This window comes from Schistocerca piceifrons, chromosome 6 (genome assembly GCF_021461385.2).
Source record: "Schistocerca piceifrons isolate TAMUIC-IGC-003096 chromosome 6, iqSchPice1.1, whole genome shotgun sequence".
NCBI lineage: Eukaryota > Metazoa > Arthropoda > Insecta > Orthoptera > Acrididae > Schistocerca > Schistocerca piceifrons.
Window position 1 is genome coordinate 161,142,620 of NC_060143.1, and position 25,258 is coordinate 161,167,877.

General features: G+C 40.1%; 1 protein-coding gene across 1 annotated transcript in view; it reads left to right on the forward strand.

Annotated features, from left to right (window-relative positions):
- The first annotated feature begins 3,421 nt into the window (after positions 1–3,421).
- LOC124803208 (dynein beta chain, ciliary-like) overlaps positions 3,422–25,258 on the forward strand; it is a 586,091-nt gene continuing 564,254 nt past the window's right edge. The window contains exons 1-3 of the mRNA XM_047264389.1: positions 3,422–3,429; positions 9,096–9,318; positions 21,592–21,669. Coding sequence (XP_047120345.1) covers positions 3,422–3,429; positions 9,096–9,318; positions 21,592–21,669 — 309 coding nt within the window. The remainder of the gene's footprint in view (positions 3,430–9,095; positions 9,319–21,591; positions 21,670–25,258) is intronic.

Genomic DNA, 25,258 nt, shown 5'->3' on the forward strand with positions numbered 1-25,258 from the left:
TTGGCCAAGACACCTATCTCGTCTACAATGTTAGTGTTTGCTATTTGCAGGTTGTTGACCTGTACAGCCAACTCCTGCACGGCCTTAGGTATCAACTCATAATTCTGTTTCATACAGGCAATCTCTTTTTTCATAAGTTCTAACGATTGCACAAGTTGCTGGTCACACTCAGCACGCTGGCGATTCCGCTCAGCTTGCTGGCGATCCCGCTCAGCTTGCTGATGATCTCGCTCAGCTTGCTGTGTGAGAAAGCTTTCAATTTTTTCGTCCCTTTCAGCTTGTTGTTGCGCAAATTTTGACTGGTAATCCAGCACGCGCTCTAATATTGCCTGAAGTGAATACCCACCAGGCAGATTACCACTCTCTGGTTCCTGCTTTTCTGGGGGTGGAACAATTTCTTTATCTACATCTCCTTGTGCACTGGTGGGTGGAGGCACCACTTCCTGTGCCCCTGCCCCCACATTTTCACATGGGATATCCTCAAAGGGAGTACTTGTACTGCTTAATGCACCCGTTTCTACATTTCCTGCACTAACTAATGGCTGTCACTCAGTATCCATATTGCTCGGACGTTGACTACGCAATTTAACCATATTCATAAATTACCTACTCGAATACAGGATCTGACAGTTTTGCCACTTGCACATAAAATAATGGTAATTTACCTACAATACATTGCACACTAAAAATTACTATCTACACTCAACTTTGCCCTGTCATAAATACTAATGCCAAACTATGAACACCACTAGTAATATGAGATCACTTCACTGGAGTTCTACAAACGGGACAACTACACTGTAGTCTTACCTTTAGTTTATCTGATTTCGGGGTTCGGCTGCCCACAGATTATGTAGGCGCTACAGTTTCTCAGTACTTTCAGGATCTTTTCCTCTGACTCGCTTGCAGTGGTGCTTTTTTTCATGAAAGAATTTTTGTACATTCATTAATACATGGCATTAATCATGAGACACATACATACATTTATCACTAAATACATACATGTTTATAACAATAGACAATGAAAGAAAACACATAAAACAGTTGTTATTTTCGTGGCCACTGCAAATTCCGCCCCACGCTTTTGGGCGACAGTTTTGCTGGCTCTCTGTTTTGTGCAGCTGTTGGCCACTCAGCATCTCATCTTTACAGTGAGTTACTACCTCTAATCCTTATATTGATTATTAATCTCTTTATTGTCAATCTGATTAACATAATGATATTACATGACCTAATGTCAATGGCCTCTGAGACTGTGACACACAATCTCCTAACAGTAAACACTAATTCCACTGAAGAGATGACATCTACTAAATCTCAGTTCAGGGTGGCAGTTAACGGAGCAAATATTGTGTATGTTGGGAAACTGCAAAAGATATGAACTGGAAAGATATTCACAGTGCTCTTTACATGAGTGAATAAATAGAAACCTTTTATTAATTATGTACTTCAGTTAATTGAAATCTGTGTTTTCCCAGAAGTAACTCAGGCTAGACTAAAGTCACAAAACTCATCGATTACCCCCAGAAATAATGTACCCTGAATGACAAAAGGGAAATTTCGCCTGTGTATCAGGAATGGCTCTGATTTTGAGAAGAAGATAGCCACATCAGGCAACAAAAGAAGTAACACAAAATATAGTAACAGAGGAGACTGGTAAAACTAAAGGGGTAGAGGAACGGGTAGTTGTAGAAGTACACAATACTTTGCTAACAGATACGTGCATTGTCACAAAGCTCTTAACAAACTGCTTTATGTTAGTAATTTATAAGATGTGATTGTCAATCTCATTAAATGCTTCTCTAGAATAATTGAGACCAGCTGTTACAAAGAACTTCAGTAAATTAATATCTCCCCACTACACCATAAAAAGTAATGTCCATAATAAAATGTACTATAAAAAATATTGACACTTCTGATTAATTGTTGAAAAAGTTAATGAAGGGGTGCTCTTCTAAATTGAGTAACACATTAATTTATCTGTGTAAGCAGTCATTCATTACTAGACAATTTCCTGGTTGATTGACATACACTGAAGTTAACCCACTGTACAAGAGAGTGGGTAGCATATCAAAATTCTGATTTCACTTTACCCACATTCTCAAAAATTTTAGAAATACAAATATTTCAGTGGCTTCTTAAGCATCTGATTAAAATTAACATGTTGCTGCAGTCACAATTTGGATTACTGAAGGATTCTGATATTCAGGAGTTTCTCATACAGTGTGAATTAATAACACCTTACAGATCACCACAATATCCTTTGATCTCTGACTGCATGAATCATACCACACTTTTAAGTAAATTAGAGCAGTGTGGTGTCACTGGAGTATCTGCCTGATGGTTAAACTCATTTCTATTTAACAGGAAACTTAGTGTTTCAATAGCAAAAAGCCATGTTTTAAGCTATCAGTCTTCTTACAAATGGTGCTTAATCACATGTGGTACTTGCAAGAATCTTTCTTACGGCCTTTTATTTGTCTGTATTTATGACTAGAAATGTTACAAAAGATTTGTTTTGTTTGCAGATGATACAAACATACAATAAGAAAATTTAAACTGACTCTCTCTGGTCTGAAAATGAGTCCACTCCCCAGGAATACACATTTTCACTAGCTTGCCAGCAGGTCAATCCATACCAAGTGGTCCAGCACTGGTTGCTTGACCATCCCAGAAAAATTTTATATTTGCTGGATGAATTCCCCAATGTTTAGTAGTCACAAAAATATTTTTTTAAAAAATTTATTGTTTATTATTTTGAAATGGCGGCCATATTTGTTCCAGGCCACATGCGTTTTTTCATATTTGCAAGCATTTACATTTTTTGCTATTATTCAGTATTGGATTGTTCTAAGCCTTTCAGATAAAATGCATTTAGTTCAACACACTCTGGGCTACAAATTAACATCACTATCACTTAGCTGAATGTATTCTTTAATATATTTTAATAGTTCAAAGTTATCAGCCACAAACTGAAAAAAACTCAATTTTTGAACAGTATTTTTCCAAAGAAAGATTAATTTCTCAGCTTTAATATTTTTTCTGCTATTACACTGTATAGTAGAATTACGTTTTATAGAGAATCAATGGTGAGCAGCTTACACTCAAAAAATACACTATTTTAAAAAAAAATGTTTTTTTTTTTTTTTAAAATTTTTCCAATTTGTGTCGTGCATTATCGTTGTTGGGGGACCAGATAAAAATCTGATAATTTCACAGTTAATAGACCTTTATGATATGAAACTTCGGTTTAAATTTCAACTTTGAGATTCAATTGGAAGTTATGGGTAAAAATTACAAACACGAGTCAAAAATATGTTTTTTAACATCTGCAATATCTGGTAGGCTAATCAAATACAGTATACCAATTACATAATGTAACACACCACATTACACTAGCTAATGATTATTTGTCGAAACAATGCTGTGGTAATTGTTTCAGCAGGCTAACAATTGCATCTGCAAGCCTTTACAAGTGTGATTGTTGTCTTCTCCCTTACATCAACAACTGTCTACTCACACTTAATTAGCTAGAAGTTCTTGAAGTGTACAGTTGGTGTTATTATTAATGAAGAATGTCATAAAAGTCTGTATGGAGTCTATCCTAAAGACATTGCTTTAATTGAAGATTACAGTGAAGAAGAAAAAGTGTTGTTTTACTTACGAGTCAGCCCAGAGGTCCAAGTACCATGAAATGAAATACTTAAAAAAATTTCATCACCTTTTTGGTCTGTCTTGCATGGACCCTTTTGAGAAACATAAGAAACCTATGACAAAAGGTCTGCGAGAAATAACATTTGATCATTATTCTGAAAACAAAAGCCTTTTTGTCAAACTCATACCAGGAAAATCATTGTGTCCAACATGTTATTCTAAGATATTTGTAATTCACAAGAGAAACTATAGTGAAACCTCAGATACAGAATTTTGTGACTTATCAGCAACCATTAAAAAAGTAGATACAGCTTGTGAAATCCTGGGTATATCGCCTGCTATTAAAATTAGGAAACTAAGTCAAGATAAAAGACCAAGTGCGTGGAATACAAAAAATAAGAAAGTGGCAGCTACAGTCAAAAAGAATTTGGAAGTTTAATTTCAAAATACAATTTGTACTAAAACAGATGGATGTTCTAAAACTTCACCAACTGAATATGATGATTTGATAGAAAAACTAAAACTAAATGCAGTACTTCAAACAAAGAGGATAAAATTATCAATTTACTGCCGAATTCTTGAAGTCAAGCAAAAGTTAGTGATGAACTTAATGTGTCATATAACATCTTGTTAAGTTAACAAGGTAATTAGTAAAAGAACAGGGAATTTTACCAGCATCACAAAAGAAAAGTGCATCTAATTTAGTAGATGAAAACACAATCAATGAAGTTATTAAGTATTAAGACGATGACAATAACAGCTGTTTGATGTCTGGCAAAAAAGACTGTGTTTCTGTGAAAGAAAATGGTTGTAAGGTTCAAAGACAAAAAAGGTTAATATTGTCTAATTTAAATGAACTATTCACTGAATTTAAAAAAGAAAATCCTGACATTAAAATTGGAAGATCAAAGTTTTGCGAGTTGAGACCAAGATGGGTGTATTGTTGCAGGGGCATAATGTTTGTGTTTGCTTGTACCATCAGAATGTAAAGTTGATGATAGATGGGGCCAATCTTATATTTGACTATAAAGACCTTTTGGAAGTTATGGTATGCAATATTGACAGTTACAATTTTATGATCAAGGGAAAATGTGAAGATTGTCCAGGCAAACAAGCCTTACTTGACATGTTTGAAGAATCCAAAGAAGACGATTTGATGCCTGACAATATAAAATACAAACAATGTGTTACACAAGACAGAACTGAAATGGTGACAGTTTCTTGAAATGTTGGTGGCTAATGTTGAAAATCTAAAAATGTAATATTTTATTGCAAAAGCTCAAAGTAAATTTTTGCAGCAGCTGATGAATGCTTAGTTCTTGCTGACTTTTTGGGAAATTATTCTTTTGTTGTTCAAGATGAAGTACAAGGGCACCACAGGCCACGGTTCATCCATTTGTATTCTAGTATAAGGATGAAGGTAAACTAATGAGCCACAGCTTTTGTGTCATAAGTGACTACCTTGAACACAACACTACAGCAGTGCACATTTTTCAACTAAAACTAACAAACTACATTAAACAGCACCACCCTTCCATAAAAAATGCTGATTTACTTTTTGGATGGGGCAGCAAGTAAATATTAAAAGAAAAAAAATTACATTTCCTTTCATAAAGAGAATTTTGGATTTGATGTAGAATGATACTTTTTTGCTTCATACCATGGGAAGAATGCTTGTGATGGCGTTGGGAGTACAACAAAGCGAGCTGTCAGAAAAGCAAGTCTGCAGTGGACTGAAGACAATAATATCATAATGCCTCAAGAAATGTTAGAATTCTGTAAAAAACATATCACGGGAATTACCTATGTTTTTCTACAATGTGAGGAAATACAAGAAGTCTGTTACAGTGTCTTGAAGGAAAGGTACAACACTTGCCAGAAGATTAAAGGTACTCGATCTTTTCATTGTTTTGCACCCCATTCACACAACTAACTGAAGTGTAAGATAACATCAACTTTGCCTGATAGTGAAATTCATCAGTGTGAAAAACTTGTACAACTGGTGATTCAAAATAAAGACATAGTGGCTTGTATTTACGATGAACAGTGGTGGATTGGCGAAGTTGATAATATTGACTGTCAAAACCAAGATGTACATGTTATATTTTATCACCCTCTAGGACGAAGGACATCTTTTTTTTAAAAAAATTGAGAAGGATCAGGTTTGAATGCCACTTAAAAATGTTCTAAGGAAGCTGTTTCCCATGGAATTTACAACTGTGACTGGGCGAACTTATAATCTAACACCCAAACTGAGTGAAATAATTTCTCAAATCTTCAATGAGCGATGTTCTAGACACAAATAACAAGAGAACCATATAATGTAATTAGTAGGCTTATTTTCAATAAAAAAGTAAGTACTCATATATATAATTAAATTATATACTGTAACTGATATACACTCCTGGAAATGGAAAAAAGAACACATTGACACCGGTGTGTCAGACCCACCATACTTGCTCCGGACACTGCGAGAGGGCTGTACAAGCAATGATCACACGCACGGCACAGCGGACACACCAGGAACCGCGGTGTTGGCCGTCGAATGGCGCTAGCTGCACAGCATTTGTGTACCGCCGCCGTCAGTGTCAGCCAGTTTGCCGTGGCATACGGAGCTCCATCGCAGTCTTTAACACTGGTAGCATGCCGCGACAGCGTGGACGTGAACCGTATGTGCAGTTGACGGACTTTGAGCAAGGGCGTATAGTGGGCATGCGGGAGGCCGGGTGGACGTACCGCCGAATTGCTCAACACGTGGGGCGTGAGGTCTCCACAGTACATCGATGTTGTCGCCAGTGGTCGGCGGAAGGTGCACGTGCCCGTCGACCTGGGACCGGACCGCAGCGACGCATGGATGCACGCCAAGACCGTAGGATCCTACGCAGTGCCGTAGGGGACCGCACCACCACTTCCCAGCAAATTAGGGACACTGTTGCTCCTGGGGTATCGGCGAGGACCATTCGCAACCGTCTCCATGAAGCTGGGCTACGATCCCGCACACCGTTAGGCCGTCTTCCGCTCACGCCCCAACATCGTGCACCCCGCCTCCAGTGGTGTCATGACAGGCGTGAATGGAGGGACGAATGGAGACGTGTCGTCTTCAGCGATGAGAGTCGCTTCTGGCTTGGTGCCAATGATGGTCGTATGCGTGTTTGGCGCCGTGCAGGTGAGCGCCACAATCAGGACTGCATACGACCGAGGCACACAGGGCCAACACCCGGCATCATGGTGTGGGGAGCGATCTCCTACACTGGCCGTACACCACTGGTGATCGTCGAGGGGACACTGAATAGTGCACGGTACATCCAAACCGTCATCGAACCCATCGTTCTACCATTCCTAGACCGGCAAGGGAACTTGCTGTTCCAACAGGACAATGCACGTCCACATGTATCCCGTGCCACCCAACGTGCTCTAGAAGGTGTAAGTCAACTACCCTGGCCAGCAAGATCTCCGGATCTGTCCCCCATTGAGCACGTTTGGGACTGGATGAAGCGTCGTCTCACGCGGTCTGCACGTCCAGCACGAACGCTGGTCCAACTGAGGCGCCAGGTGGAAATGGCATGGCAAGCCGTTCCACAGGACTACATCCAGCATCTCTACGATCATCTCCATGGGAGAATAGCAGCCTGCATTGCTGCGAAAGGTGGATATACACTGTACTAGTGCCGACATTGTGCATGCTCTGTTGCCTGTGTCTATGTGCCTGTGGTTCTGTCAGTGTGATCATGTGATGTATCTGACCCCAGGAATGTGTCAATAAAGTTTCCCCTTCCTGGGACAATGAATTCACGGTGTTCTTATTTCAATTTCCAGGAGTGTATTTTATTCCATAAGCCTAGATATCGCAGATGTTAAAAAACGTATTTTGACTCGTGTTTGTAATTTTTACCCATAACTTCCAATTGAATCTCAAAGTTGAAATTTATACTGAATTTTGATATCATAAAGGTCTATTAACTGGTAAATTTTCAGTTTTTCAGTTTGTTTCCCCAACAAAGATATTGCTGGCCACAAAATGGAAAAATTTAAAAAAATCCATTTTTTAAAATAGTGTATTTTTTTAAGTGTAAGCTGCTCAGCATTGATAGTCTATAAAAAGTAACTATACTATACAGTGTAATAGCAGAAAAAATATTAAAGCTGAGAAATTAATCTTTCTTTGGAAAAATACTGTTCAAAAATTGAGTTTTTTTCAGTTTGTGGCTGATAACTTTGAACTATTAAAAATATATTAAAGAATACTTTCAGCTAAGTGATAATGATGTTAATTTGTAGCCCAGAGTGTGTTGAACTAAATGAATTTCATTTGAAAGGCTTAGGACAATCCACTACTGAATAATTGTAAAAAATGTAGATGCTTGCAAATAAGAAAAAACGCATGAGGCCTGGAACAAATATGGCCACCATTTCAAAATAATAAATAATAAATTTAAAAAAAAAAATATTTTTGTGACTACTAAACGTTGGGGAATTCACCCAGCAAATATAAAATTTTTCTGAGATGGTCAAGCAACCATTATTTTTTTTCTTGGACCACTTGGTGTGGATTGACCCCAGTGATGAATAAAGTACAATCTTAGAGGAGCTGAAAGAATTAATTGGTGACCAACTTCTTGTACTCCATAAATGAATCATTTCATGTATTTATTATTACCTAAGTCTCACAACAAGAATTCTGTGTAAAACCTGACTTCATCACATCTTCAGTGCAGTAATGTTATCTGTGCAAGGAAACTTTTCCAACTTTCTTTCTTTGACTAATAGTAGCCGTGGAATGATCACATGCACTTTAGTTCCACTATTTATACATTTAAATGTTATTGATAAGCTTTTTGTGATAAATGAATGAAAACATGACAATATTATGGAAAGGATATATTGGCCGTCTTCTGGCTTTTGGTTCTGCCTGTCTGCAACTCAACTTTTCATAATATTGCCATTATTCTATCCTAGATTATCACTGTTTGAAAACATTACAAAACTTTTTTCCACATCTTTAGTTATTATGTTAGGTTTTGAACTTCTCACTTAGTTTCAGTGCAAGGAACATTAGGACATCAGACCATTTGCAAGTATATATTATGTATTTTTATTTGCCTGTGATTCTTGAGGATCTCATTAACATAAGTCTGTGAAACAAACTGTGTGTCTAATATAAATCATTTTCTTTCTTAGAGTATTTATGTGTGCATTTCCCAATAAGCTAGTCTGTTACTTCATAGTATGATTAACATATAGTCTCTGTTTTTTCGTTTTTATATTTTAGCAGGAAGAGTAGAATAAACTTGGAAATCAGCTAAATTATCATTGTACCTACAAATTTCTGTTTACTTTAGTCAGCATTAGAATAAAATAAAATGATCAGAATCATTTTTAATACATTCATTAATGTTATCATGTGTATAACAATTGGCTTAAAAGTGTTCTGTTTGTTACAGTCTATCCTTATTTGTGGATCAGATGGACCCTGATTCTGGAGGTGCTCCACTGTTTGCAGTGTCATTGGTACTCAAAGAACCTGAGCTTATGTTTATTCCTTCACTAGATACTGATGACCCAGATGGCTTCTATAAACTTGTAGAGAGCTTGATCAAAGATATAATGCGAATGGCTTTCCTGATTGAAAGAGTTAGCCAGAACCCAGAAAAATTACGTTACAAGGTAAGCATAATCAATTAGAGGTATTTTTGATAATTTTTAAGTTCTTAGATGTCACTGTGTACTTTACTTATAAAGTCTACAATTGAAATTTCAGCTTTTTGCCATTTTTGAGGTAAATACTGTAAAAAAACAAAATGTATGTGTAGAACTGTATTAATTCACTAAAGTAATGCTAAGCAAATTATAGTTACATTATAAAACAAAACATTACCCACATTTTGTACTTCAGCACCTGTTACATGTAATCCTGCAATCAAACATTTCAATTGACATACAAAAATTCTGAGGAGGCTTGGTTCATTACAAGCTGTGAATAGAAAGATGAAATTTGACTGTCAAAATGACAAGTTGAGAAGCTTTCAATGACTACTGAAGCAGAATGTCATCAGAATATATCTCTCGAAACAGAAAGAAATTGTGTTCATGAGTTAAGACTGCCAGTGGCAAAAAAGTTAGTGTTCAGAGCCATGGTAGAGAGGACACAGCATGATAATTTGCATGGAGAGTCATCAAGGAATGTAAAATCAGTTTAATATGTTATCCAGGGAAGTGTGTTGGGGCCCTTCCTGATTGTATTGTAAATGAATGACCTGCCAAACAATATAAGTAAGTCACAGTTGAAGTCAGTCAGCTTGTACAAATACTTAATTCATTGTAACAAACTGTTGAGATTTGAAACAGAATGATCTCAATCATAGGTAAAGCAGGATACCAGGAAATGTAGTTCATACAATGTGAACTGATCATGAAACTCTAGGGAGTCTCATCCTTGAATATTCCTCAATTGGGCAGCACCCATACCATATAGGACTAATAGGGGATAGTGAATTTATACAGAGTAGGGTAGCACAAATAGTCATGGGTTTATTTGACTCACAGGAGAGTTCCATGGAAATGCAGAGAATCCTGAATTGCAAAATGCCTGAACAAAGGCTCCATCTATACAGCAAATGTCTATTTTCAAAGCTTCAAGAACCATTATTGAATGAGGAATCTAGGATTGTACTGCAACCGCGTACTTATCATTCTCATAAGAGCTGTGAGGACAAGACTTGACTAAATCCAGTATGCGTAGTAACATGTAAGTTATCATTCAGCCAGTGTCCCATATCCAAAGGAATGAGAAGAAACTTTAACGTGTTGTACAATGCATCCTCCATACACATCACAGTGGTTTGCAGATCATGGTTGTCGATTTAGACATATATCAAGATTGCCAATACTTTGATCAGTGGCAGCTTCAATAAGTGAAATTATTTTTACCATATGGTTTAAATTATTAGCAAAAACAGTAATACTAGAAACAATTTAGGGTATTGTATTGACTTTTGCTCCACATAGTTGGATGTGGTATTGCACAATAAACACTATAATTATTTTGTATCCTTACAGTGCCATACTATTTTCAATTTTTCCATAGTATCCTTGTGACGAAAATACAGTTGAGTCCAAAGTTTCTATTCAGTTGTCTTTTGATACATTACTTGCTTATTTCTCCCATTTTTTTCTGAAAATGTTCAAATAAATTTGGGATGTGACACACTTATTGCTACCCCATACTTTCCTTCCGCATATTATTTAGAAATGGTTTTTAACTAATATTTCCTGTAAGTGAATGTTAAAAAGGCAATTTAAGTGGCTGAATGGTAGTATTGGCAGTGCATGAAAACAGCCTACTATAAAAACAACAAAAAATATTACTGTGCTCATGCATCCACTAAAATTAGCACTAGAGTTCTGTAATACATGTTGTTCGGTGTTAAAATTAGCTTAACCTGAGGCTGACTTTTTTTACTGCTTAGAAATGAGAAAGTATTATGAAGATTGAATATTTCACATCCATTCATGTTCATAAATAATCTTCCACATAATCAGACCAGAATTGGCCACATTTTTATGCAGAATTGAACAATAAAAATACTGTGTCATTTGATACCTGAACTTTGTGTTGAGACTCTAGTTTTCTGACACTAATTAGCTATGATTTTTATTCTTTTTGGCCATTTAATATTCCTGTAGGTAAAGGAAGATTGAAAAACTATTTTGTATGCATCATTTTGTAGAATTCAAAGTGAAATCCTGTATTTAGATCCGAACACCTACAGCAAGCTTCCTGAAGGTATTAAGTATGTATACTGATTCAAAAATTTAATTTTATTAATGTAAGCTATGATAGTTCTACAATATCTACTGGATTTTACATATAAAGAACCAGAAATTCTTAGTAAATTGTGTACTGATACATGTAACATACTAAATAAGAGGGGAAACTGATAATGGCCAATAGGGATAACATGTTGCAACAAAAAGTTTGAACTAATTGCAGCCCAAGTAAAAATAAAACAGTTCTTAAAGTGCTACATCAAAATATTCAGTACCTCAGTAACAAGTATGGATATTTACTGCACACACTAAGCAAGAAAAATGCAGAGTGATCACTCTAATAGAACATGATCTGTCTGAAGACTTAATTATGATGACAAAATTTGACAACTAAGCTTTACCGTGTAATTTCAGCCAAGGAAATCATAAAGATTAAAGCATTCTAAAGATTATGAAAACTTAAATTCTGTGTAGCTATAAAAGGTCAGATAGAGCTGATGGGTGACCTAGAGTGACAAAAAACACTGTTAACTGCATAGATGATGCCTACACTGATTTAGATAATTAGGGTTACTGTAATAAATCTTCACTTCATGATCATCTCTGTCATACAGTGGAAATACGAAAGGGATATGATTCACAAAGAATGCATGTGATGAAGGAAATTATATATATATATATATATAAGTGAACAATCTTTAGCAAAGTTGGAGTGATGTGTATAGTGCAGAAAAATATTAACAAGTGGAATAACTTTTATTACACATTCTTTAAATATGTAAGTGTAACATGTGCAGCTACATTCAAAAGAAAAAAAAAAGTTTAAATCATTTAAGACCAGCTTATGAAGTGAAACAACTGAAGGAGAACATGTGTACAGCAGCAAGATACATAACAGATGTTATACTTTTACGACTAAAGGAGACCACTGACGGAATAGTCCCAAAAAAGAATGAGAACTTAATAGCTTTCAGATAAATCTTAGATTTAGGGAAAACGCACATACACAGGATGTGTCTACAGTGAGTTATTGGAGACTGAGGTAAGGAGGCTTACTTAGTTTCCTTGATTTGTGCCCCTTTGTGGAACTGATATGATGCTTCCCATTATCCTCTGGCAGTCCTTCAACCTCAACCTCTAACAGAGATGCTATGTACACTTTTAAAATTTGGTACAGGTTACTTTCAGTGTAATGAAATTGACATGTAGCAAATGAGACTTGTGTGTGACAGGGAATGTGAGAAGATATCTTTAAATGCCAAGTAAAGTTGTTATAAATCAGTCAAATCATTTGAAAGTAATGGTAAGCCCACAAACTATCAGTATACAATGTTAACAAAGAGATAGAGGGGCTGGCCAGTACTTACCTCAGCTCAGTACAGCCGATAGGTACACATAAACAGAACGAAAAATTTACGTTCCTAGCTTTCAGAACAAATGTTCCTTCATCGGGGAGGAGAGAGGGGAAAGAAAGGGAAGAAGGGAAAGGAGATTCAGTTACTCACAACCCAGGTTATGAAGCAACAGGGAAAGGAAAATAGGGAGGGTAGCAAGGATGGAGGCATGGTTGTCAGAGGGGAGCCAAAGGTATTCTACTGTAAGTACTGTGTCAGCTTCAAACCAAAGAGGATGCATACAGAAGTAAAGAGGTATATAGTATAAAGAGAAACACAACTATGTAGGATGAAAAGATGCGTGAATGGCTAAAGAGGAAAGGGAAAGAGGATAAGACTGAAGAGTAAATGGGAGTGAGGTTGTTTAACGTAGGTTCAGTCCAGGGGGATGGCGGGATCAAAGGATGTGTTGGAGTGCAAGTTCCCATCTCCGCAGTTCAGAGGGACTGGTGTTGGGTGGGAGAAGCCAAATGGCACATACGGTGTAGCAGGTTCCTAGGTCCCTAGAATTATGCTGGAGCGAATGCTCCGCTACTGGGTATTGGGCATCTCCTAAGCGGACAGTTCGTCTGTGTCCGTTCATGCGCTCAGCCAGTTTAGTTGTTGTCATGCCGATGTAAAAGGCTGTGCAGTGCAGGCATGTCAGTTGATAAATGACATGTGTAGTTTCACATGTGGCCCTGCCTTGAATTGCGTATGTTTTACCAGTAGCGGGGCTGGGTAGGTGGTTGTGGGGGGATGCATGGGGCAGGTTTTGCAGCGGGGTTGGTTACAGGGGTAGGAACTGCTGGGTAGAGAAGGTAGTCTGAGAATATTGTAGGGTTTAACAAGAATGTTACGGAGGTTAGGGGGGTGACGAAAGGCAACTCTGGGTGGTGTGGGGAGAATTTTGTCAAGGGATGATCTCATTTCAGGGGTTGACTTGAGATAGTCATATCCCTGGCGGAGTAATTTGTTGATGTTTTCGAGGCCAGGATAATATTGGGTGACAAGGGGGATGCTTCTGTGTGGTCTGGGGGTAGGAACATTGTTGTTGGATGGGGAGGAATCTATTGCTCGGGAAATCTGTTTGTGGACAAGGTCTGCAGGATAGTTGTGGAAGAGGAAAGCACTGGTAAGGTTATTGGTGTAATTGTTGAGGGATTCATCACTGGAGCAGATACGTTTGCCACGAATACCTAGGCTGTAGGGAAAGGAGCATTTGATGTGGAAAGGATGGCAGCCATCAAAGTGAAGGTACTGTTGTTTGTTTGTGGGTTTGATATGGACAGAGGTGTGGATGTGAGCTTCAACAAGATGAAGGTCAACATCCAGGAAGGTGGCTTGGATTTTGGAGAAGAACCAGGTGAAATTCAGATTCGAAAAGGAGTTGAGGTTATGGAGGAAATTAAGGAGTGTTTCTTCACCATGAGTCCAGACCACAAAGATGTCATCTATAAACCTATACCAGGCCAGGGAAAGCAGCTGTTGGGTCTTCAGGAAAGCCTCCTCCATGTGGCCCATGAAGAGGATGGCATAGGACGAAGCCATCCTGGTTCCCATGGCCGTTCCCCGATTTGTTTGTAGGTCTGGCCTTCAAAAGTGAAGTAATTATGGGTGAGGATGAAGTTGGTAAGTGTGATAAGGAATGAGGTTTCTGGAAGATCTTCGGGTGGGCGTTGGGAGAGGTAGTGCTCAAGGGCAGAGAGACCATGGGTATGTGGGATGTTTGTGTAAAGGGATGTAGCATCTATGGTGACAAGAAAGGTTTCAGGTGGGAGAGGGGTGGGAATGGATTTGAGGCGTTCTAGGAAGTGGTTTGTGTCTTTGATGTAGGATGGGAGTCTGCGAGTGATAGGTTGGAGGTGCTGGTCTACCAGAGCTGAGATACGTTCGGTTGGGGCTTTGAAGCCTGCTACAATGGGATGGCCAGGATGGTTCTCTTTGTGGATTTTGGGTAATAGGTAGAAGGTAGGAGTACATAGCTCAGGTGGAGTGTGTAAGTCTATGGAAGCCGTTGTGAGGCCTTGTGAGGGAACTTGGATTTTTAGGATTTTTTTGCAGCTCGGTCTGGATGTAGGGAATGGGATCCTGGGTAACAGCTTTGTAGGTTGAGGTGTCGGAGAGTTGACGCAGTCCTTCTGCCACATACTCCACATGGTCAAGTACAACAGTTGTGGAGCCTTTATCCGCCGGGAGGATGACAATAGAGCGGTCTAATTTCAGCTCCTTAATGGCATGGGATTCAGCTGGGGCGATGTTGGGGGTTGTTGGGATGTTCTTCAAGAAGGACTGGGAGGCAACACTGGATGTGAGGAATTCCTGAAATGTGTGCAAGGGATGGTTTTGGGGGAGGGGAGGAGGATCCCTTTGAGAAGGCAGTCGGAACTGTTCTAGACAGGGTTCAACACTGGGTCTAGTATTTGGGGGCTGTGTTTGGGTAGTGAAGTGATATTTCCAGTTGGGGTTCCGGGTGAATGAGAGGAGATCTGTAACCAGGGCAGTGTGGTTGAATTTAGGCGTGGGGCTAAAGGTTAAGCCTTTTGATAGAACAGATATCTCTGGAGGAGAGATGGATATGGATGAGAGGTTTAGGACTGAATTGGGACTGGTGATACGTGGCATTTGACTGTGGTTATAGTTGAGATTTGGTCTGTGTGGGGTATGTGCTGGGATGGGGAGATTGAGTAGGGTGGCTAGGCTAGGTTTGTGACTATGGGGGGGGGGGGCAGGGGGGGAGGGGTTTGTTGAAAGTTGTTTTGTGGTTGGTGTTTGTGAGGGATAGGGAGAGGGACCCCACTTCTTAGGTGTTGCACTAGCACTGTGGATATTTATTTCAGGTGGTGTGTGGCATGGAACTCAAGTTTGCAGCTGGCTTCTAGGATGATGTTCCTGAGTGTGTTCTCCAAGCAAGGGTTTGAGAGGTGGAGGACTTTGAAGAGAGATAGGAGCTGTTGGGAGTGGTGGTTACATGAAGTAGTGTAGAGGTTCAGGACAAGTTGGGTAATGGCTAAGGATTGAAGGTTCTGGAAGTCCTGGAGAGACTGGTGGAAGGAGGAATTGCACCCAGAGATGGGAACTTTTAAGGTAAGCCCTTTAGGGATAATTCCAAAGGTTAAGCAGGACCGGAGGAAAAGTATGTGGGATTGCAGTTTGGCTACGATGAATGCATGTTTCCGGAATGAATGTAAATAATGTGGTATAGGATTAGGGTACATAGTGGGTAACTGGTGGGTAGGGAAATTAAATAACTAAAGTTGAAGTAGTAATCATAAGAAGGAATAAAACGTGGAGGGAAGGACGAGAAAGAAAGAAATTAATTGTGTTGGTAATGTTCAATACCAAAGGAAGACCACTAAATAAGAAAAAATACGGAAAAAGTGGCCCAGACTAAGCAAGTATGTCCAGATCAGGGGAAAAGAACACACGTCGCTCAAAAACAGAGATAGCGAGTGGCGAAAAAAAGATCGCACGAGCCGCAAAAAAGAGATCCCGCGTGCCGCAAAAAAGGTCGCGGGTGGCGCAGAAATGTCCCAAAAAAATTTTCTTGTGACAGAGAAAGATAGCCAATGGCACAAAAATATCGCCATCAACAAGAAATCGACGGAAATGGATGATACTGGTAGGTGTGAAAGAGATTGTTAGCAGTGATTGTTGGCTGGAAAACAGCGAATACGAATGTTAAAACTATGGAATGTTGCATAAAGAAATCAATAAATAAAAAAGAGAAGAGGATTATAAACGGAACAAGATAATAGGAGGAAGATGAAACTAGCACAGTTGGTGACGAAAATATTTCTTTATGTATATATAAAACACAGAAGAAGAGAAAGTGTTAAGATGACAGACGTAAGTGATAGCTAACAAAAGGGACAAAACAATGAAGGATGTGGACCATATAGGTGATCTAAATGGTTAATGGAAAATCTCATATAAAGATGTGAAACAAATGCTAACAAAGAGATAGAGGGGCTGGCCAATACTTATCTCAGCTCAGTACAGCCGATAGATACACATAAAACAGAACCGAAAATTTACGTTCCTAGCTTTTGGAACAAATGTTCCTTCATCGGGGAGGAGAGAGGGGAAAGAAAGGGAAGAAGGGAAAGGAGATTCAGTTACTCACAACCCAGGTTATGAAGCAACAGGGAAAGGAAAATAGGTAGGGTAGCAAGGATGGAGGCATGGTTGTCAGAGGGAAGCCAAAGATATTCTACTGTAAGTACTGTGCCAGCTTCAAACCAAAGAGGATGCATACAGAAGTAAAGAGGTATATAGTATAAAGAGAAACACAACTATGTAGGATGAAAAGATGCGTGAATGACTAAAGAGGAAAGGGAAAGAGGATAAGACTGAAGAGTAAATGGGAGTGAGGTTGTTTAACGTAGGTTCAGTCCAGGGGGATGGCGGGATCAAAGGATGTGTTGGAGTGCAAGTTCCCATCTCCGCAGTTCAGAGGGACTGGTGTTGGGTGGGAGAAGCCAAATGGCACATACGGTGTAGCAGGTTCCTAGGTCCCTAGAATTATGCTGGAGGGCATGCTCCGCTACTGGGTATTGGGCATCTCCTAGGCGGACAGTTCGTCTGTGTCCGTTCATGCGCTCAGCCAGTTTAGTTGTTGTCATGCCAATGTAAAAGGCTGTGCAGTGCAGGCATGTCAGTTGATAAATGACATGTGTAGTTTCACATGTGGCCCTGCTTTGAATTGCGTATGTTTTACCAGTAGCGGGGCTGGAGTAGGTGGTTGTGGGGGGATGCATGGGGCAGGTTTTGCAGCGGGGTCGGTTACAGGGGTAGGAACCGCTGGGTAGAGAAGGTAGTATGGGAATATTGTAGGGTTTAACAAGGATGTTACAGAGGTTAGGGGCCCGACGAAAGGCAACTCTGGGTGGTGTGGGGAGAATTTTGTCAAGGAATGATCTCATTTCAGGGGTTGACTTGAGAAAGTCATATCCCTGACAGAGTAATTTGTTGATGTTTTCGAGGCCAGGATAATATTGGGTGACAAGGGGGATGCTTCTGTGTGGTCTGGAGGTAGGAACATTGTTGTTGGACGGGGAGGAATGTGTTGCTCGGGAAATCTGTTTGTGAACAAGGTCTGCAGGATAGTTGCGGGAGAGGAAAGCACTGGTAAGGTTATTGGTGTAATTGTTGAGGGATTCGTCACTGGAGCAGATACGTTTGCCACGAATACCTAGGCTGTAGGGAAGGGAGCGTTTGATGTGGAAAGGATGGCAGCTATCAAAGTGAAGGTACTGTTGTTTGTTTGTGGGTTTGATATGGACAGAGAGGTGTGGATGTGAGCTTCAACAAAATGAAGGTCAACATCCAGGAAGGTGGCTTGGGTTTTGGAGAAGGACCAGGTGAAATTCAGATTCGAAAAGGAGTTGAGGTTATGGAGGAAATTAAGTAGTGTTTCTTCACCATGAGTCCAGACCACAAAGATGTCATCTATAAACCTATACCAGGCCAGGGGAAGCGGCTTTTGGGCTCTTCAGGAAAGCCTCCTCCATGCGGCCAATGAAGAGGTTGGCATAGGACGGAGCCATCCTGGTTCCCATGGCCGTTCCCATGATTTGTTTGTAGGTCTGGCCTTCAAAAGTGAAGTAATTATGGGTGAGGATGAAGTTAGTAAGTGTGATTAGGAACGAGGTTTTTGGAAGATCTTCGGGTGGGCATTGGGAGAGGTAGTGCTCAAGGGCAGAGAGACCATGGGTATGTGGGATGTTTGTGTAAAGGGATGTAACATCTATGGTGTCAAGAAAGGTTTCAGGTGGGAGAGGGGTGGGAATGGATTTGAGGCGTTCTAGGAAGTGGTTTGTGTCTTTGATGTAGGATGGGAGTCTGTGGGTGATAGGTTGGAGGTGCTGGTCTACCAGAGCTGAGATACGTTCAGTTGGGGCTTTGAAGCATGCTACAATGGGACGGTCAGGATGGTTCTCTTTGTGGATTTTGGGTAATAGGCAGAAGGTAGGGGTACGTGGCTGAGGTGGAGTGGGTAAGTCTATGGAAGCCGTTGTGAGGCCTTGTGAGGGAACTTGGATTTTTGGGATTTTTTGCAGCTCGGTCTGGATGTAGGGAATGGGATCCTGGGTAACAGCTTTGTAGGTTGAGGTGTCGGAGAGTTGACGCAGTCCTTCTGCCACATACTCCACATGGTCAAGTACAACAGTTGTGGAGCCTTTATCCGCCGGGAGGATGACAATAGAGCGGTCTAATTTCAGCTCCTTAATGGCACGGGATTCAGCTGGGGTGATGTTGGGGGTTGTCGGGATGTTCTTCAAGAAGGACTGGGAGGCAACACTGGATGTGAGGAATTCCTGAAATGTATGCAAGGGATGGTTTTGGGGGAAGGGAGGAGGATCCCTTTGAGAAGGCAGTCGGAACTGTTCTAGACAGGGTTCAACACTGGGTCTAGTATTTGGGGGCTGTGTTTGGGTAGTGAAATGATATTTCCAGATGAGGTTCCGGGTGAATGAGAGGAGATCTTTAACCAGGGCAGTGTGGTTGAATTTAGGCATGGGGCTAAAGGTTAAGCCTTTTGATAGAACAGATGTCTCTGGAGGAGAGATGGATCTGGATGAGAGGTTTAGGACTGAATTGGGACTGGTGATACGTGGCATTTGACTGTGGTTATAGTTGAGATTTGGTCTGTGTGGGGTATGTGCTGGGGTGGGGAGATAGAGTAGGGTGGCTAGGCTAGATTTGTTGGCTATGAGGGGGGTTTGTTGAAGGTTCTGTTGTGGTTGGTGTTTGTGAGGGATAGGGAGAGGGACCCCACTTCTTAGGTGTTGCACTAGCACTGTGGATAGTTTTTTCAGGTGGTGTGTGGCATGGAACTCAAGTTTGCAGCTGGCTTCTAGGATGATGTTCCTGAGTGTGTTCTCCAAGCAAGGGTTTGAGAGGTGGAGGACTTTGAAGAGAGATAGGAGCTGTTGGGAGTGGTGGTTACATGAAGTAGTGTAGAGGTTCAGGACAAGTTGGGTAATGGCTAAGGATTGAAGGTTCTGGAAGTCCAGGAGAGATTGGTGCAAGGAGGAATTGCACCCGGAGATGGGAACTTTTAAGGTAAGCCCTTTAGGGGTAATTCCAAAGGTTAAGCAGGACCGGAGGAAAAGTATGTGGGATTGCAGTTTGGCTTCATGGGCCGCATGGCGGAGGCTTTCCTGAAGACCCAACAGCTGCTTCCCCTGGCCTGGTATAGGTTTATAGATGACATCTTAGTTTCCTCCATAACCTCAACTCCTTTTCGAATCTGAATTTCACCTGGTCCTTCTCCAAAACCCAAGCCACCTTCCTGGATGTTGACCTTCATCTTGTTGAAGCTCACATCCACACCTCTGTCCATATCAAACCCACAAACAAACAACAGTACCTTCACTTTGATAGCTGCCATCCTTTCCACATCAAACGCTCCCCTCCCTACAGCCTAGGTATTCGTGGCAAACGTATCTGCTCCAGTGATGAATCCCTCAACAATTACACCAATAACCTTATCAGTGCTTTCCTCTCCCGCAACTATCCTGCAAACCTTGTCCACAAACAGATTTCCCGAGCAATACATTCCTCCCTGTCCAACATCAATGTTCCTACCCCCAGACCACACAGAAGCATCCCCCTTGTCACCCAATATTATCCTCGCCTCGAAAACATCAACAAATTATTCCGCCAGGGATATGACTTTCTCAAGTCAACCCCTGAAATGAGATCATTCCTTGACAAAATTCTCCCCACACCACCCAGAGTTGCCTTTCGTCAGCCCCCTAACCTCCGTAACATCCTTGTTAAACCCTACAATATTCCCAGACTACCTTCTCTACCCAGTGGTTCCTACCCCTGCAAAACCTACCCCATGCATCCCCCCACAACCATCTACTCCAGCCCTGCTACTGATAAAACATATGCAATTCAAGGCAGGGCCACGTGTGAAACTACACATGTCATTTATCAACTGACATGCCTGCACTGCACAGCCTTTTACATCGGCATGACAACAACTAAACTGGCTGAGCGCATGAACGGACACAGACGAACTGTCCGCCTAGGAGATACCCAATACCCAGTAGCAGAGCATGCCCTCCAGCATAATTCTAGGGACCTAGGAACCTGCTACACCGTATGTGTCATTTGGCTTCTCCCACCCAACACCAGTCCCTCTGAACTGCGAAGATGGGAATTTGCACTCCAACACATCCTTTGATCCCGCCATCCCCCTGGACTGAACCTACATTTAACAACCTCACTCCCATTTACTCTTCAGTCTTATCCTCTTTCCCTTTCCTCTTTAGCCATTCATGCATCTTTTCATCCTACATAGTTGTGTTTCTCTTTATACTATATACCTCTTTACTTCTGTATGCATCCTCTTTGGTTTGAAGCTGGCACAGTACTTACAGTAGAATATCTTTGGCTTCCCTCTGACAACCATGCCTCTATCCTTGCTACCCTCCCTATTTTCCTTTCCCTGTTGCTTCATAACCTGGGTTGTAACTGAATCTCCTTTCTCTTCTTCCCTTTCTTTCCCCTCTCTCCTCCCCGATGAAGGAACATTTGTTCCGAAAGCAAGGAACGTAAATTTTCGGTTCTGTTTTATGTGTATCTATCGGCTGTACTGAGCTGAGGTAAGTACTGGCCAGCCCCTCTATCTCTTTGTTAGTATTTGTTTCACATCTTTATATGAGATTTTCCATTAATCATTTAGTATACAATGTTACTTTTGTTACAGTTGTATTCCTAATTTATTGTTCTTAATTCTTGAATTTCTAACTATATATTAATTTAACAAATTATTTTTCAGCATGAACTGGAAGCCAATGAAGAACTCATAGACATGAGGCAGGAGATGATGTGCCATGTGCAGCTTGCAATGGATGAGGTATGCATTACAACTTTTTAATTACTTAATACTGTCATGAAAATCAGGAAACTTACAGGTAGCACAGGATGGATAAGAAAATCTAATAAAAATTTTGTAAATTGAACCAAAATATAATAACTGAATGATTCGTTATTGACCCTTTTATGTTAGCTCTGGATAGGGACAAAGTTTATGCTGCCAGCAAATGCTGCTCTATTATCTGATTATAAGCAGTTGAAATGACTGGCTTGTACTTGTGATTCAGAATGTTAAATTTCAAAAACTGCTGATATTAATACTTTAAAGTAAAGGGATGGAAAAAAAACCTCCAAAAATCAGCCACACTGCTTAAATCACATATTTCTCTGCCACTTGAAATTTCCATTACAAATATTCCTTCACAAAACAGTTCACTAAACTAGCTAAGTGAGCATAAAACATTGGCTAGAATGATTCCAACTCACATCCTAAAAGAATCCTCCTCTTGTCCAAAATCATCCTATTGTGACATTTCAGGAATTCCTCACTTCTAGTGACATTTCCCCATCCTTCCTGAATAATATTACTGAATCCCGAAGTTTTACTCAAACTGAGTCCTGGTCTGTTCTTGACCTGAATCCAGACTGTTCTGTCATCATCCTCCCTGCAGAAAAGGGCTTCACTGTTGTTGTTTATCTGTGGGGAATATGTGGAATTGTGACTTTTCAGATTGTAGACACATTGGCATGAAATACTGTTCCCACTGGCTTCACTACTTCCACACAGACTGAGCTGCAAGTAGTCCATTCTTCCATATCATTGAGCACTCCCCCCTTCCTATGCCAGAGGCAAGTTCACCAGTGCCACATTCCTATCCTTTGTGATACCTGTACCTGCCACACTCCCAGATGCCAACCACCATTCCTTCCTTCCCTCCCTCTCCCTCCCAGCCTCCTTTTTCCCGTCACCAATTCCACCCAATACAACACCCCATTCCCCACCCCACTGCACAGTCAAGCTGCAGTGCCAGTACCATGACCATGAATCTCCCATGTTGTAATTGTGGACTGTAATAACTCCTTCAAATGCAAAAATTTTTATCTCACTTACAACACATTTTAGGGACATTTGCTACAGTATTTGTGACTTAAATTATTGTGTGTGTTCTTTCATTTTAAATACACTATGTGATCAAAAGTGTCTGGACACATTTTAATGGACATTAATGTGGGGTGTGTCCACTCTTCGCTTTTTGATAGCTTGTACTCTGCTGAGGACACTTTCAATGAGTGTCTGTGGGGGAATGGCAGCCCATTCTTCCTCAAGAGTCAAAACCGGAGACAGTAGTGATGTCAGGCACTGAGGTCTGGAGGAAAGTCGACATTGCAGCTCATCCCATAGGAGTTGGATTGGGTTCAGTTCAGGACTCTGTACAATAATCTCATTGTTGACAAACCATTGTCTCATAGATGCTGCTTTGTGACAGGGTGCATTGTCACATTGACACAATCAATCATTATTTTTGAACTATTCCTGTGCAGTATACAGTACACATTATCATCTTGGACAGTTACAGTACATAATACTGTAAAATTTGTTCACTTCCTTCTGCATTTAGCTTGTCTTAAGCACAATAAGGGGACCACAGCATTACCACAAGAAACACCCCAATAACACCACATCTCCTGTACCTACTGTTGGCACTACACATGATGGAAGGTAACGTTCTCTGGGCATTCACCAAACCCAAACCATTCCATCAGTTTGCCACAGGGTGTAGCAGGATTTTTCACTCCAAGTCACTTGTTTCCAGTCATCCACTGTCCAGTAGTGTCATTCTTTACACCACCCCAACCATTGCTTACAGAAATGTTTTGCTTATTAGGAGGTGTTTGACCATCATAACCCTTTCTTTTTAACTCTGTATGCACTGTCATAATGCCACTGGTAGCACTTTGGAACTCATGAGTAATTTCTTCTAGTGATTCTTTGTGATTTTGTACAACAACTGACCACTGTGCCTGTCCATCAGTATGTGTCTGCCTGGTCTCCTTTTAGCTGTAGTTGTTCTTTTTCATTTCCATTTCACATTCACATCACCAACGACTGACTTGACAGATTTTCACTCAGGTGACATCCAATGACTAGTCCTGATCTGAAGTCATTGTGTTCTTCTGACTGACCCATTCTGCAGTAACTGCCTCCCTGCTTGACAACACAATACTCCCTCCCTCCATTTATACTGCTGAATCAGCCTCTCATGACCTCTAGTGATGGTTCTTCATTACATATGAGTATCCAAACACTTTTTACCAGATAGCATACAAGTACAAGATCAGTGCATATATCTCAAAAGTACATCTAGTTTCCATTTTAACATTTTTCTATTGTTGAAGTAACAGTTCTAGGGAAGTCTGCACATCTACAGGCCACGATGGTGACCTATTGAATACTTACTGATGCGTCTAGTCAGGTATTTCCTCTTGCTAATTTGCCTCAAGTGCTGAAGATGCATGTCATCTCTCAATATGACCCAACACATGTCCAATACAAATAAAACAACACACAAAATCTGCCCATTTATATTAGAAATATCAATTTATGTTGTTTTCTTGCTATAGCAATCGCTTTTGTTCCAAGTATCATCCATCAGTAAGAAAATTCAGGGATATGCCTCCCTCCTTTGAAGTTATATATATAACTACAGTGTATGTATATTTTGTATTAGTAAGCTCAGAAGAAAGACATTGATTAAAACGTGTACAACATTTTTAGTCTTGTGTGTGTCCTGACTGCTCTCCCAACACCTCACCTGTGATTAAATAGCAATTATTCTGCTGAATTTCTGCAAAATATTATTTATTTGCTCATGAACTCACTGTCAGTTTCTTAAGCCATCAAAAGATGACAACTTAATGTTACAACCACAGATACAATGACTTGTAACATACACATATATAACTGATACAGATACAAGACGCATAGGTGATGAGATGAAGAATATTTGTGAAGGAAATTAACTATGGTACTCTTTATATTGTGCAAAAATTCATTTACACAAAAACAGAAGAAACTTAAGTCTTATGAAGAAATCATTACGTTTAACAACAGTTTGAAATTTAAATTTAATTAGCTACTGAAATAATTATGTGAATGCTTGAGACTTAGTTCAGGAGAGAGAGAAAAGGAAATTTTGTTTGATCATTCAAAACTTAAGCTAATTTTCTTATCATACATTTATTGATGCAATTAATTGCAGCATTTCATTGCATTAATTGATAGCAATTAATTGTGAGAATCCTTCTGTTGCGACTATCTGCGACACAACATCTCTGCTACATGGTGAGTAGCAACTTCCTTTTCATAACATTGTTACATTCCATCTTTGATTTTCCATTGTTTGATTTATTGATTTCAAGCATTTCCTGTACTGTTGTCCTTCTGATTTTCTTAGCAGTAGATAAAAATTCATGATCTACATTGTGTGGTTGGTTTTCTGTTAAAAGATGTTTCCATATCATTGATAAATTGAAGCTCTGCATGCTGAAAGGCAGTTCATGATCAATTAAAAAATGTTTTACAGAACGTCGGGAAAGTTTTTCCAGTTCTGTGTTGTCATGTTCTGTAA